General features: G+C 43.3%; 1 protein-coding gene and 1 pseudogene across 3 annotated transcripts in view; both read left to right on the top strand.

Moving 5' to 3' along the window:
- Window positions 1-15,963, top strand: part of lpgat1 (lysophosphatidylglycerol acyltransferase 1) — a 41,091-nt gene extending 25,128 nt beyond the window's left edge. For all 3 annotated transcript variants that reach the window (XM_084699291.1, XM_084699289.1, XM_084699290.1), the window contains 2 exons: window positions 12,895-13,001; window positions 13,086-15,963. In XM_084699291.1, the coding sequence (XP_084555417.1) occupies window positions 12,895-13,001; window positions 13,086-13,237 (259 nt within the window). In that variant the 3' untranslated portion in view covers window positions 13,238-15,963. The remainder of the gene's footprint in view (window positions 1-12,894; window positions 13,002-13,085) is intronic.
- On the top strand, window positions 1,107-2,569 carry LOC146286395 (uncharacterized; annotated as a pseudogene).
- Window positions 15,964-16,596: the final 633 nt, after the last annotated feature.

The following is a 16,596-nucleotide window of genomic DNA, read 5'->3' as shown; positions in this document are numbered from 1 at the left end:
AAACGCAAAAGACTCAAAGAAAATGTATGACTATAATGGGTGGCGGGCAGCGGAAAGTCTTTTTTGCCCTCCAAGGGGGCGTGCCTTTTGGAACGTGACGTCACGTGAAAACTAGGAATACTCATGAATAATAATGCATTGCTTGGTATTGTAGCGACAATGCCCCACGGCAAGCTGAAAAGCTATGAAGTTAAGGGCATTAGCTTAGTTGGATAAGTGCTGTTCGCAGCTTTATTGTTGTGTTCCTTCTGTTTTGATATATGTAATGCTATGGTCTGTAGTTTAGATAATTAGTGTTCACCCCGATTGGGAATGTTGTCTAGTTAGATGGCTATCCAAGCTGTCCAATAGGAAATTGATTATGGGTAAATAAATAGTCGTGGGCATTGTTCCGCTCAACGCTAGCCGGCGCTACGGTATCGTTGATCCCATTTATAGTGCGGCCTATAGTCCAGTCCGGCCTATACAAACACAAAACCTCCATTCTGGTGGGATGCGGCTTATAGAAAATGTGGCTTATTTACCGAAAAATACAGTACACAAAAACACACACACACACACCCATTCTCTTTGGGTGCTTTGGATTTTGGTTTGAAGTTGAATCTTCTAAGAAGGGTGCCTTGTGTGGTGTTGGCCTCTGTGTTCTTGTTTGCTCATATTCCATTCTCTCTCACTTTTTCTCTGTCTCTCTCTCCACTCAGCTTCTATCATTTTCTTTTCATTGTAATTGTGGTGGGATCATATGAGGACTCCAAGGCGCAGGATTTAATGAAATTACAGTGCATCCGGAAAGTATTCACAGCGCTTCACTTTTTCCACATCATTATGTTAGAGCGGTATTCCAAAATGGATTAAAGAAATGTTTTCCTCAAAATTTTACGCACAATACCCCATGATGATTATTTGTTTTTATTATATATTTTCTTTCAAATAAATAAATATACATATATATATATTAGTTTTATTATTATTTATTTGAAAGAAAATATATAATAAAAACAAATGATCATCATTATGGGGAATTGTGTGTAAAATTTTCCTCAAAATAAATACATTTTATATATTATTTATTTATTTGAAAGAAATTATATATCTATAGATATTTTAAAAAATATATATCACATGTACATGTAGTATTCACAGTATTTGCCATGACACTCAATTTAGCTCAGGTGCATCCTGTTTCCACTGATTATCCTTGAGGAGTTTGTACAACTTGATTGGAATCCACTTGTGGTAAATTCAGTTGATTGGACATGATTTGCAAAGGCACACAATTGTCTACATAAGGTCCCACAGTTGACAGTGCATGTCAGAGCACAAACTAAGGCAAAACGTTTAAGGAATTGTCTGTAGACCTCCGAGACGGTCTCAATGAGCACAGTGACCTCCATAATCCAGAAATGGAAGAAGTTTGGAACCACCAGGACTCTTCCTAGAGTTTGCCGCCCGGTCAAACAGAGAACGGGGGAGAAGGGCCTTAGTCAGGGAGGTGACCAAGAATCCGATGGTCACCCTGACACAGCTCCAGCGTTGCTCTGTGAAGAAAAGAGAACCTTTCAGAAGGACAACCATCCCTGCAGCACTCCACCAATCAGGCCTGTATGGTTGTGTATGGAGTGGCCAGATGGAAGCCTCCCCTCAGTAAAAGGCACATGACAGCCCACCTGGACTTTGCCAAAAAGGCACCTGAAGGACTCCTACTATCAGAAACAAAATTGTCTGGTCTGATGAAACAAAGATTGAACTCTTTGGCCTGAATGCCAAGTGTCATGTTTGGAGGAAACCAGGCACCGCTCATCAACTGGCAAATACCATCCCTACAGTGAAGCATGGTGGTGGCGGCATAATGCTGTGAGGATGTTTTTCAGCAGCAGGAACTGGGAGACTAGGCAGGATCGAGGGAAAGATAAATGCAGCAATGTACAGAGACAACCTGCTCCAGAGCACTCTGGACCTCAGACTGGGGCGAAGGTTCATCTTGCAACAAGACAACAACCCTAAACACACAACCAAGATATTAAAGGAGTGGCTTCGGGACAACTCTTTGAATGTCCTTGAATGGCCCAGCCAGAGCCCAGACTTAACATATATGGAGAGATATCTGAAAATGACCGACACTTCCCGTTCAACCTGATGGAGCTTTAGAGGTCCTGCAAAGAAGAATGGGAGAAACTGGCCAAAAATAGGTGTTCCAAGCTTGTTGCATCATACAAAAAAAAAAATACTTGACTAATTATTGCCAAAGGTGCTTCAACAAAGTATTGAGCAAAGGCTGTGAATACTTATATACACGTTATATTTTTGTTTTTAATTTGATCTATAAAAAATATGAAACAAACTTTTTTCACTTTGTTATTGTGTGTAGAATTAAGGAAAAAATAATTATGAAATTAATTTTGGAATAAGCCTGTAACATAACAAAATTTGGAAAAAGTGAAGCGCTGTGAATACTTTCCAGGTGCACTCTACCTATTAGTCCGTTTGCTTGGTCCGAATCAGTGGATGAGTTGCTACTTTGTTGCATTTTTCATTAGGTCCGGTTAGTGTTCACACGGTCCTGTTTTAAGCGAACCAACGTTTGAAAAAAAACTGACATAAAAAAAAACTATGACACGCGGTCATACAGGTTGTTAATCTATTGGCCAGAAAATGTGTGAGGGAAAATCACTTCCTTGTCACAAACAACAATGGAGCAACAGCAGCGTATTGCGATCGCAATACTATCTTTAATTGTTATTTGGTGTTGCACGACCACGTTTTTTGGGTTGCTCGTTGGTCTTTTACTCAGGATTATATCCAGGTTATCAAACCATGGGAATGATATGTTTTCGTCTGACGAGCTACCACTTTTCCATAGAACATCACGCACTTTTAGCTGTCTAAGTTTGTAACTTTCAACCAACATTGGTCCACTGTGCAATATTGACGCTTTATTTCAGTACCTCTCCAAACGAACCGTACTTTCAGAGAAAACGGACCATGGTCCGATTGAAACGGACCAAACATGTCAGGTGTGAAAGCACCCTTAAATCATCCGTGGCACACTCAGGGTGCTTTCACACCTGACATGTTTGGTCCGTTTCAATCGGACCATGGTCCGTTTTCTCTGAAAGTACGGTTCGTTTGGAGAGGTGAGAACACGCATTCGAACTCTAGTGCGGACCAAACAACCGAACCATGGTCCCCCTAAAAAGATGGGACTCGGTCCGGTTCCAAGTGAACCATGGTTCGGTTCGCTTTAGGTGTGAACGTAATTGGACTTAATATTGACCTATTCCAGGAAGCAAACCAAAATGTAGTGCATTGTGGGTTGAAAAAGGAATTTACACTTGGCGGAGACAGCCGTTCATTAGCAGCGAAATTATTGAGGGAAAGCGTGGGGCAATGATGAAGTGAAGGAACGGCAAATATGGTCTGATGATCATATTGCAGAGATACTTGTGGAGACAGAGTAGCGAGGTATTTAAATGATTTAGTGATATAGGCCTAGGTACTGAAATAAAGCATCAATATTGCACAGTGGACCAATGTTGGTTGAAAGTTACAAACTTAGACAGCTAAAAGTGCGTGATGTTCTATGGAAAAGTGGTAGCTCGTCAGACGAAAACATATCATTCCCATGGTTTGATAACCTGGATATAATCCTGAGTAAAAGACCAACGAGCAACCCAAAAAACGTGGTCGTGCAACACCAAATAACAATTAAAGATAGTATTGCGATCGCAATACGCTGCTGTTGCTCCATTGTTGTTTGTGACAAGGAAGTGATTTTCCCTCACACATTTTCTGGCCAATAGATTAACAACCTGTATGACCGCGTGTCATAGTTTTTTTTTAATGTCAGTTTTTTTTCAAACGTTGGTTCGCTTAAAACAGGACTGTGTGAACACTAACCGGACCTAATGAAAAATGCAACAAAGTAGCAACTCATCCACTGATTCGGACCAAGCAAACGGACTAATAGGTGTGAAAGCACCCTCATACTATAATTTCCATTCCATACCTCTCCATAGCATTAAATACATTGGGATTATTTATTTTACTTGTACTAAGAGAACTTTGAACCTTCCCTAGCATTATCTAAGTGACCAACATATAGCATGGTTGGTCATAGGAATTTCCCATCTCACACCTTGACACACACATTAAAGTTGTTAAAAATACTGTCAATATGACGCTCCTGTAATGAAGGAGATAAGGACAGCAGTGGTGAGCCTTCAGGCCAGAACAGAGGATCCATCAATGACTGACTACTGCTGGCAGACCAGGACTGGGGTTCTAATCCCTGTCTCTCTCATCCGCTCTCTCCTCTCTTGCTTTTTTCTCTTTACTTCTTTTCCTTGTACTTGCTTTATTTCTCTCTTTCTCGTGCACACACTGTTAGAACTATTAAAACAAGAACTATTAAAACAAACATCATAAAGTATGGTCTTTTACTTTGAACAAAGATGGCGCTATACCTGACCCATCTTCTGGGGTGTGTTCTTGGCAGCATTTTAAACAAAAAACAGGTAGCCACATTGCAACGAGTTAGCTCAGTTTAGGATTTATTTACGACAGCCTTAAAGGGAAAGTTTGCCAAAGTTTGAACTCAAGGATGAACTGGTTAGAATTTGGTGGTGAAAATGAAAAACTATATTGTTAATTGAAATGCTAGAAAATGGCTGATTACTATAAATAATATTAAATAAATAGTAGTCACCCAAAATTATGTAATTGGTGTTAATTCTAGGCTAAACACTTTACACTATAATGCTCTGAGTCTTTGAAGGTCATTAGAGGAAATGCAGTGGACAAAGACGTATTGGACCAAATTGAACACATGTATGTCTTAACATGGTCAGGTACATGACTGCAGTTCTCCTTTAATTAGCTAAATACAAAATGGCTAAACTGTACTGGCAGGCTAATTGGCTTTGCCAAGATGGAAAGATCCAGGAGACAAACAACATATGGCTTTAGCATACCATTGTATACAGCACAATCTCGATAACAACTAACAGCAACATGATACATCTTATAGTTAGCACAGATTTTTGCTCAAACATCTGTTAAGAACGACTAAGATTGTTAATGGGATTTAAGGGAAGACTAACTCTTTGCTTGGATGTAAACCATGTAACCATACGTAACCAAATAGTTAGGGACAATAATCTTACAATAATATGTATTGTAAGAGTCTGGAAAGACAAGGATATAAACTGACACTTGACTGGCTTGCGGAGGCAGAAGACGGAGAGGTGGTTCTTTCTAGTTTTCCTAAGTGTTGTGGAGCCTGGGGGAAGTACAGTGACAGCCCTGTCCCCCAGGAGCTCATGCCTGAGGGGATGTGGGGGGCTGTGAGGCTCTCCTCTCCCATGTTCAGGGTTGATGTAAGGATCCCAGGCCCGGGACCAGGAGCTGCGCTGGAGACTAGATGAATGCTAAAGACTCATTAGAGCCGTAATTAGAGTCAGTCAGGAGAAACCACACCTATGGGACTGAGCTGGCCTGTGGACATGATAGCTGTCCCCCCACCCAGAGTGACAGGGTCTCCAAACTGAGAGACAGATAGTGAGACACCACACACACAGGTACGGTCATATGAGTTACACACATTCTCTGGCTGAGGCATAGCTTAGCCAAGAGAGGCCTACATGAGTCCAGGTGCAGTCAATAAGAGGATTAATCTGGTCTGCTGATTAAGTGGAGGCTGCAGATGTGTGTTCAGTGTTCTGTAGTATAGTCTTTGTATGGGTAGTGTAGGCTGTTCCCCTCGCTGGCTCTGGTCATTCAGCCTTCTGTGTCCTCTGAATCTGGGATAGAAACATTCAGACAGCTAATGAGAGGCGTTTCACAGCAAGCCACAAAAGCACCATGCACTTCTACCTGAACCCTCTCTCCCTCCAGATCCCTCTCCCACCGCCTTTCTCCGGCACACACACACACAGAACGATGCTTGTTTGATGTGTGGAAGAAGGCAATGTTGACTGTGGCTGGTTACTAGTGAGAGTTTGTTTTATTTCAGTGTGTTGATGGACAAGAATAAAATATGTATTTTTTGGAAAACAAATCTATCGTTGATATGGTCACACCTGTAGTGTCCAGCTCTAATGGCATCCAAGAGATTGTGTCTTTGACCAGGATGCCATGAAGTGCTATGTATGCACCGATGTAGGCCAATGTGAGTTTGAATTAAGTTATCTTCCTTAATCCCTTTTATCATTTTACTAAAGGGAAATTGCATTATATTCAAGAGAGAGATGTTTTGATCCATAGGCTGGAGTTAGCTTTTTATTGTTTAGAAATTTCCTTGGTTTTTCACACATCTAGTTGAGGTCAGGTACATTTAAATGGGGTAGGAATGGAAGTGGAGTTGAATAAGGTAGAGTAGTATTGAGTTGGGTGCAGCTAAGTAGGGTAGGGCAGGGTGTGTTCCGGTGTTCTATTCCAAACAGTTTACTGGAACTATACAAATTGTAGACCAAAGAGGAAGCAGATTGTAGACTAAAGATCGTAATTAACCAGTGGACTCTTGTCTGTTTGACTTAAGATAAGAGGTTGTTAGGAGTTTTGTAGATGCCCTTTGATAGCGCAAGGATCGTTATAGCTGTTCATAACTGCGAGTCATCGGCAGCACACTGTACTTTTAGTCATGAGACTGTTGAAGCTTAATCTCTTATCTAGTTGTAACGATATCAGTATGCCAAACACTCAGCCTCTTGTGATACCGTGCCTTTGGTATCCTGATATGACTATGCTCTCAGGGCCTTTAATCAGTCTGTTTTTATGGAACCTGTTATCTTGGGTAAGAATGTCTCTGTGTGTCCTCCACAGTAGAAACAAGGACAGCCTTCCCACAGCCTTTGCTCCAGATGCTTCACTTGATGTTGCTGTCTTGCTCCGTGTGCGCTCATTAGAGATGCGTCATGTCACAATGGACAATTAATGGCTCACATCCAAGTGTTTGTCTGTGTGTTTTGAGGGGTTATGTTGGCTGCCCATGGTCCGGCAGGAGCTTACAGGGGTGATTGACTGGGTTTTGGGGGTATTTCACACTGTTCCTTAAAGTCTCCGAATACGGTATGTAACATTGGTTGGGCTGAAAATGGCCCGGATGCTGTTCTATGTCCCCTAATAGATCCTCTGAAATTTTCCTGGGAAAAAACACAAACTTTTCTCCTTTTATGATATGCTCATTAATATTTAGAAGAGCTGCGCATGGATTGGTTGGTTAAGAACGAGTGAAAACGCAACACGGCCAACAGCACTCACTTAAACACCAAAGGTGGAGATTTGAAATAAAAACGTGCAAATAAATCTATTGTGTCTACACAACACTGGTTTCAACAGATCTACTAGATATCATTTGAAATTATAACGTTAGTTGTTTCCACTTCTGTTGTCGAAGCAAACTGGATTGACTTAGGTGGGTAGAACGTTACAGCTTAGCAACAAAACTATCATGATTCAACTCAGCTTCATTAGCTAGCTCTAGATATCTTGCTGAAAAATAACCTGACAAAGATCTGGACAAATATGCATTGTGAATTGTAGATTTACATGTAACACAGGTTATTTATTCGAATGAATAAATAACAGTCAGGAACATGAAATAACACGTTAGCCCCATTGCCAATAAACTAAATCATCACACATTCTACCTATGCTCGTTAGCAAGCTAAACTAGTTTACATGCCTAGTCTAGGTGTTTTCACTATCTAGCTGGTCTTGCATTCCTTGCAAATCAGCGTTAATAAAAAGCAGATGAGCTAGTCTAGCTAACATTGACTCGACGGGCATGACTGATGTTTGTCTATACCGTAGCTCTAGCGTTGGGTGGTTCGAACAAATGTGTAATTGAGGGTCAAACTGCACAGATCTTCTCATATAGACAAACATGACACAGCACATTGAGTGTTTGGTTCCTTAGGAAGACTCTGAAAAGTGTCAGCATTCCCTGTACAGTCTGGAACACTGCATTTATTCCTATAGTACATTTTCAAATCTAGAAAAATGTTCTTCTTTGTAATTCTGTGGAAGTACACAGAGCAACGCACAGCAAATTTTGGGGCGTGATAAAGGTACAGACCAGAGCCAAAAAAGGTGGAGCCCCGTTGGGACGTCACAGCGGGGGGATTTTTCAAGAACTACTGTTTCACAGCTACATTTTTTAAATGTGAGATGTACATAGGAAAGAGGTGTAAATGGATTTAAGGTTCACTGTATGTCCATTTTACCCACTGAACTGTCGTTATTCAACTGTGACAAGGTAAATTCGGTTCTGCAATCAATTGCCCCTTTAAAGGGCCGTTGAGCAGGGCAGCCCTTTTGTCTGAGGGAAGTAGGACGTGCATCAGCAGCCAGAGCAGCACCCTCCACCCAGCAACCACACACACTGCACAGCTGGAGACAGGAAGGGCAGCTGTGGTCCAAACTAGTGACAGTAGACCGCAGTGACAAACATAACGCTCTTACTAAATAGAAATGGATCCAAATGGGCAATATTGGATTTGTTGGGGTTTCTGACAACTTTCTTTTGGTATACTGTTGTTTCACCTGACCTGGACGGTTCAATCCTCTGCATCGTCCATTATTTGATGAAAATGTACACCTTGTCAGGCATTATCCCTTATCAGTGTTATTAATAGCGTTAGTCCGGTTTGTGATGTTGTTCTCATAGCGCATGTTCCAACTATTCAGTAGGCTCTGGCAGGCAGGTCTGGTTGAGGACTGCTGAGAGGTGGAATGGGAGTGCTGGTGGAGGGCTGCTGAGAGGAGGAAGGGCAAGGCAAGTTTATTTGTATAGCACATTTCAACAACAAGGCAATTCAAAGGCCTTCACATAAAACCATTAAAAGCAAAATGAAGCTGGTGAAGGGCTGATGAAGGGCTGACAGGAGGAATGGAAGGGTTGGTGGAGGGCTGCTGAGAGGAGGAATGGGAGGGCTGCTGGAGGGCAGAGAGACAGGATGAATGGGAGGGCTGCTGACAGGAGGAATGGGAGGGCTTCTGAGAGAAGGAATGGGAGGGAACCAGCTGTTGGTCTGGCACTGCAGAGTGTCAGGTTTGCAGGCCACTCCTGTGCCAAGTAGGTTAAGGTGAAGAGAAGGAGTGAGTGGCCAGGACCATCCCAAAACTCTGCTATGGTAACCAGCTCTCCAGAACTGTGGTAACCAGCTCTCCAGTACTGTGGTTACCAACGCTCCATGGTTCAGGACTACTGCTCCACACCGTAACAGATGCAGCAACCGGTTACACTCTACTGCATCGCACAACAATTCCACCGTAATGGGTTGTAGCAGCAAGCACGTAGCCCGTACTTCACATCCAAACACTGTTTCATCCCGATCCCCACGTGTAACCACTGAAGTGACAAGAGGTTCAAAGTCTTGGAAAAATTAACCCACCACACCAGCTGTGGGAACTTAATACATTTTTATTGAACTGGCCTACATACCCCCATACCAGCATATTCCATGAACCACCACTGGTCATTTTAGCCCAGATTTGTCCTTAAATCTCAGCCGCTCTCTCACTGCAGAGAGGTGGAGCAGTAAAGATCCCCTGAATGAATATTTTAACAGGAGTAAAACGCAGACAGCCACCTGCTAACCGAGGTCTAAACGGCCCTAACACCCCTTAAGCGGCCCAAGCCATCTCCACTTCCCTCCATCTCAAGGATTACCGGCCTATCGGTTTACACCCCTGGCCACTGGGGATGCCCAGGCCAGACCAGACTAGGACAACCTGCTTACCACAAATGTGTGATGGGCTGGAAAACAGTAAGATAAAGATAAAATAGTAAGATCTCAAAGATCCACTATAAGGTCAAAGGCCATTTAGAATTGTTCCTAGCCGGCCCAGGTTCATGGCTAAGCAAACTTGGCTGGTTTGGCATTGGTGTCAAGTACAGCCCTGTTGGATTTGGGAAGCTATCTGCTATAGGTGTAGTTTGCACAATCCTGTATCTACACTTGATACTTGGAAAAAAAAATGGAAAGCCTGAAGGGTTTTGGTCATTTTAAGCCCATCTGGTATTTAAGAAGAAACTTTTATAACTCTCACAACGCATGTAGGAAGTGGCTTAACACACGCACGCTAGGGTGTCCAACAGCAATCTGTTTTGCATGTTGTTGTTTTTTATTGGGTTCTTTGCCGGGGGCAACACACGGGGAGAACATGTTAACTCCACGCAGAAAGACCCGGGAGATACCCTGCCTGAGCATCCATACACACCAACAGACCTCAAGCAAGTATCACACCCAGGAGCTTCTTCTTACAAGTCCCATAAGTGGTAGTTCATAAAGTGGTAAAAACAGGCAGTTATTAGGGCTCTATTCTCTTGACCCTTAGGATAACACTGTACAGGGCCTGTACAGTTAGCCTACCTGGTCAAAGTTTGGTAAAACGGGACCTCTCTTCTGAACGGTAGTTAAATGTGAACACAGTAGCGCTAGTGGTGTTTGTGATGTCCCGTGACAGGCAGGTGACAGGCAGGAGACCTGATAGCCCTGACAGCAGAGCTGGAGCTGTGTAGGGCTCTAATGGCAGTATCGGGTCACAAGTGACTAGGCCGAGCCAGCATAAACCACTCAGACTAGGCAGTCTACAGAACATAAACCAACTGCTCTGTAGCAGATGAGGAACGAGCGTGGGGGACAGACAGACGGATAGAAGAGGAGTTAGAATTGGAGGACCTTGCTGAAACCACTTCAGAACCAAGATGGATACATTTCTGGGCAGCACCATACAGGAAACGCTTATAATCTCCTTCCTACTCAAGTGAAAGACAGCTTCTCTCTCGTCTTTCCTGTGCACGGGTTGTGACCTGACACCCACGGCGGGACTGGGACCACTTCCATGATTGGGGGATAAAGAGGAAGTGATGTATACAGCGGTTAGTTGTCCCTCACCACCAACCGTGTTCCACTGTGTGCAGCAGTCCTCCCATATCTGAACCACATCAGCCATGTACATTACACACAATGCAAGTCACCACTTATCAACCCCCCTCACACACACGCACACACACATACAAACACACATTCTCGTTGTCAGCCTAAGGTCCTGTTCATGTAATAGCTATTTGAGTACCAGTATAGATACAGTATTAGCCTGACGTTGTCATACTCATAATTCTAGTCAGAATATGAGTCTGAAAACTCTCCGTTGGGCTGTGACTACGGGGCGTGTTCAACCGAACTCGTAAAACAAATGCCTCTACGCTCAATTGGATAGACCAACAACCAATCAGAGCAACGTAATATGTTGTTTGTTGAAAATGAATTCAACCCAAGGGCTCTTTCGTGACGTTGTTGATTACGTTACTGTTGATCATCTGTCCATCATCGTATAAACCCCGCCCTGGCAATTTCATTGGTCCGCCCAGATCCTGGTTTTATGTAGTTGTTCCCAATACGAGACCCTCCAGACCCAACTTCCCGACCAAATTTTTTTGTGGGCGGGGAGAAGTTGGGCTGGCAGCCAGGCTCGATACAGTATAGCAGCATAGCTTAGCTTGCTGAATGTCTTATGACCTTGCTTCACCAAACCTTTAAACGCTCCTAGCAGAGGCTGTTGAGGGAGTGGGGCTGTGTCGCTATGGAAAGGCATTTTCCCCAGGGAGGGAGGGAGTCATGGATGGATTAAGAAACCACGGGCCACTGGGCCTGGACGTGTCAAGGCCCCCCCTCCCCGCAAAAAAAAAATATATATATTGATATTTTTGTTTAAAAACGCAAAAGTAATCAACAAAATAAACAACATTTATATTCCAAAAATATTTGATAGTTGTAACCCTACAGTGTACATTTGTAGCCCACACAACCCTCTCTTTTTCTTGAAAAGTTACCATCATAGGCTTAACAATATTATATCTTCAATAAATAGTGTGTGTTGGGGGTGCTTAGACACAGCTCTAATGCTATTGTTTTGCACTTGCTTTTTGGATTTCTACAGTACTCTATTGCATGGAGTACTCAGTCCCTCTAAAGTCCTATAGTTAAACTGAGGGGATAAACACTCACTTGAAAGGTGTCATGATGGTTTCTTTCTTGTGATTTTCAAAGTGAATGTTTAGGCTAATGTTTTGTGGAATCAGTAGGACTTTTGTGGCCCTTTAAAGACATTAATGACTTAAGCCTAGCATATACCGGCTATGGCGCATCGTGTCATATCATCATATCAATACATATCAAGTTAATAACAGCGCCGATACACAGAGGCTCTGGGTTAGGGGCCCCCTGAGCTCATGGGTCCCTGGGCCTGGGCCCGGTAGGCCCGCTGGTTAATCCATCCCTTGAGGGAGTCACCTCAGCCCTGTCAGGAGGTGATTCCAGACAGCTCTGTCTGAGAGAGCAGCCCACTAGGGACATCTGCTGGCCAAAATAGTAGTAGCACACACAAAATGACATTCAAAGAATTACATTTCTTACTATGACTTGGGTGCAAGTCATGGTCATGTAGAAAAATCTGCAACAGTGAACTGGAATCTTGTTACAGATATTGACACCAGCATTTAGCTACCTGGTGTTAGTTTTTCCACCTAAACAGGCTTGAGAGAGAGGGATTTTTTGTTGTTAGTGCTGTTGTTTTTTTTTTTTTTTTATCTTGCGCTGTTTCAGAACCCTTGAGTCAGGGGGCTGGATGCACCCACAGGCAACCTCCCCTCAGCACTACTGTCTCCCCTGTCACAGCTTGCCAGCTAGTGAGCTCTTAAAAGAGCTGAGGCTGGAACACACACACATTTGCATTCTAGACAGACAATACACACACACACACTACATTGCTCGATAGACTGAGTGGGACAACAAAAAGGAATCAATGAAGCTCACCATGGCTGAGCAAGACTTCATTAATGCCGCCTCCTCTTTCTCTTTGTATGTCTTTCTTATTCTGTGTCTCTCTCAGGTTGTACCCCATCAAGGAGGTTCCTGTGGAGACAGAACCCCTCACAGACTGGCTGTATCAGAGGTTTGTGGAGAAGGAGCATCTGCTAGCCCACTTCTATGAAACAGGTTAGTAGCATCCACACCTACAGAACAGCACTGTCTATCCAGCCTACTGACCAACCACACCTACCTGCCTCTCTAAACCAACAGGAGCCTTCCCGCCACCCAAGGGTCAGAAGGAGGCTGTTTCCCGGGCGATGACCCTCGACCCCATTTGGCTGTGCATCATCCAATCTCTGGCCTTTGCCTCGGGCTACGTGTGGTACAGCGTTCTCCAGTACTTCTACTGCTGTCTGTTCTGAGTGCACTGGAGAAGGGAGGGCGAGGGGAGGTGCAAAATCCCAGCAGACCCTCTGCTCCACACACCCCTCCTCTCCCCCTCCCTCTCCCACGATGGATGAATGTACATTTGCTAAATGGAGGGACTGGGGTTTTTTAAAGAGGAAGAAGCAAACAAAACAATGCAGAGGCGCCCACTTCCCCCTGTTCCCTTTTTTCTCCCCTATCCTGGATACATGAGTACACACAGACGCAGTTGATCAGCACCATACATATGAACATAATCATGTTTACACATTCTGCTAACTCAGCACGCTGATACAGTACACTTGGTAAGATACAGTAGATACAGCATCACCACACACACACACACACACACACACATTTTAATATTTACACGTCTTTACACACTTTCATAAGACACACACATTAAATCGGTTTTTAATTCCAATTTGAGAATGAGGCTCAGGACTACCCCAAGAGGTCATTCTGGACTGGACTCTCCTGTATCCTGGTTTAGTAGTGCTACTGTGTTTCGTATGTGTGTGCGCAGATGTCTGAGTGTCAGCATCATGTCTCCCTCTTACTGCCCCTGTTGAACCCTTCCTCCCTGGTCCTCTCCCTCCAAGCCTGCTGAAACCCTCCAAGCCCCCTCCCCCCCAGAGAGAGGAGTTATATGTGTTGAGGAACTACACAGCCTAGCCCTCCTCTGGCCTTCATTGCACTAAGGATCCATAACTGCCCTCCCACCTTGGGAAATATTCCCAAACGGTAGAAGTTGGTATTTTATTATAATTTGTACTTTATTTTTTATTTTTTTCTTGTTTGTCTATTTTTGTTGGGTCCTGTCCCCTTAATACCTAACAGCCATTTTAATTTGTCTTCAATGTTGTTGCTGTCTGTGTTATCCCTCAATACTTTGTTTCCGGAGCCTCAGACTGTATTCTGAGCTGATCGAAGGATCTTGTTTACACGAGTGGTCCTTCTGGGTCTACAGGGACGCTGGCTGGGCCGGGCAGGGGGTGGTCAGGCTCTGGGAAGGACTGCTTCCATGACAGACAAACATGGGATGGGGGGGGGGGGTGCAGAGATGAAGGCCAGGATTTTTGGGGAAGAGGCAGGGCCAGAGAAGTGCCCAATAGCTGATGACGGAACCCCTGATGGCACAAGCGGCAACACTGATCCAAATTTCCATGGGTGGAAAAAACTCCCGGAACAGTGATCCACAAGACCCCTCTTCTCTTCCTGGGTTCTCATGAATATTCTGTTACACACACACAGGCACGTGTGCACAAGCCCACCTCTGCACACACACAGAGCCAGCGTGGGTCTCTGTATGTAGGATAATCTCAGCGAGCCAGGGAAAGAAAGGCAGAGCAGCTGAATTCCCATCATTGGACTCCATAGTTTTACAAATGTTTAAGCCATAAGCTTAGTATCATGAACTGAGAAAATTACCCGATGGGAGAAAAACGATATCTTTTTATAAAAATACTACCCTAATGCTCGGAATTCAACATTTTTGATTTTGGTTTAAAGATTCATTGGAGTCATTACTGTAAATTTTACAGCATAACCTGCCTGAGTGAGTGTGTGGTTGTCTCCCCCCTTTCTTTATTTATATATATATATATATATATATATATAATTAATGCTGTGATAACGCTATGACATCGGAGTTGACGGCAAATCACTGTTAGTGGTCAGATTTTATTTTGTTTTTAAGTTACTTGAACTATTGTCCTTACGTCATTGTTTAATCTTGTACATAACAAAGTTGAGGAAGACTTCATTGTTTTGAACGACTGCAAAGTTATCTTTCATATTTGGTCCTTACCATTTCTGATATAGTTCGAAATATCATGAATGTGGAAAAAGAAAATGGAGAAGAAAGGGCAAGGTTTCCAGCCGTCTCTTCTGTTCCACTGTTTCTTTGGTGCAACCTGGATTTTATTGTGTTGGTCCAGGTTCCCTGCTCCTGTACTGTCTCTGCTCATTAACACTCGCAGGCCCCCCCCCCCCCCGCCTGTGGGCTGAGGGGCTGCAGTGGTGTCGACCAGAGAGGCAGGGGATCTCTAACCATGGTAGTCCCCCCTAGCTGGTCCTGAGACGTCAGGAGAGCAGGCTGGGGGGAGATCAAGGAAAATCTCATGGTCAGTTCAAAGGGGACAGAATAAAACTGGGCCGTTGTTAAATAAATCACTTTTCACTTTGAAGGGAAATTAAGACGCGTCCTTGCAATGATGCAGCTCGCAGTTGTTTTAAACGTTAATCATGTATGACATTGTATTATGTAGTAAGGTGAAACACTAAAGACAAGCTGTACTGGTTACGGTAAATGAAAAATTCACTACAGTGCGTTTTGGTAGGGATTCCTTTAAATATGGAGGGAAGAGGCTGTTATGAAATGCAGAGAGGGCTAGCTGGCTTGGGAGACTAAGAGCCCATTTCAAGACAGGCCATAAATATGGTTTGGGCTAGCAGCCGTTTGAGATTGCCCTTCAATGTGAGAGTGACAAAGTGAAACATCTGGTTTTTTATTTTTGACTGTCGCTTCAAAGAATGCAAGGAAAATATTATTTTCCTATATATGGTTTTAGGAAGGAAAGAAATACTAGGAATTTAAACAAATTGTATTAGAACTGTCTGTAATTTTCCATTTTGTACTTCTCCTTTTCTTCCTAGCTACACGGCCATTTTACAACACAAATTGTGCTGGAATAAATCTGATGGTTATAAAGATCCCAAAGCCTGTTTGTTTTGTTTCTCCCTAAAATATTCCAATGGACATCCACTGTAAATATTGACTGTTGAGGTGTCATGTCTACTTGTAGGACAATTAGCATTTGCATGTTAGGAAGAACATCTGGGGGCAACTACAGCTAGAACATTTCAACAAGAAGTTCAGATCCTTCCTGTGTGTTGCTTTGGATAAGTGTCTGCTAAATTAATACATTATTCAACTAGTATATTGGCATTCTGTTTGCATTGCTTTCACCACACTTGGTACAATATGTATTTTGCAAATCCCTGTTTTATATAAACATGAATAGACTAAGTTAGCAGACTGTATTTGTGCGTTCCAGCAATGTGTGCGGATGGTTCTGTTTCACACTGGCATCGGCACTGATGTGGAGTACAGCCTACAGGTAACTGAAACCTGTGTTTGCTTTGGTTTGTACCTGTTGTTTAACTTTGACATGTTTCACTGGCAACCCAGAGCTAATGGCTTACATGACATATCTGTTTTCAGCTGTGAGATCCGGTCTCTTATGTCTGAGGAAGGAAATGCTGGCACGCTTCTTGCACAAGAGTATCTTTTACTGCCTTTGCCCTTGTGGGCTAACTGACTGGCATCATGTATTATTCAGATTGTAGTCTT

This window comes from Hypomesus nipponensis, chromosome 6 (genome assembly GCF_054491055.1).
Source record: "Hypomesus nipponensis isolate SF chromosome 6, ASM5449105v1, whole genome shotgun sequence".
Classification (NCBI taxonomy): domain Eukaryota; kingdom Metazoa; phylum Chordata; class Actinopteri; order Osmeriformes; family Osmeridae; genus Hypomesus; species Hypomesus nipponensis.
Note: the sequence above shows the minus strand (reverse complement) of the source record. Positions and strands in the feature narration are given on the sequence as shown.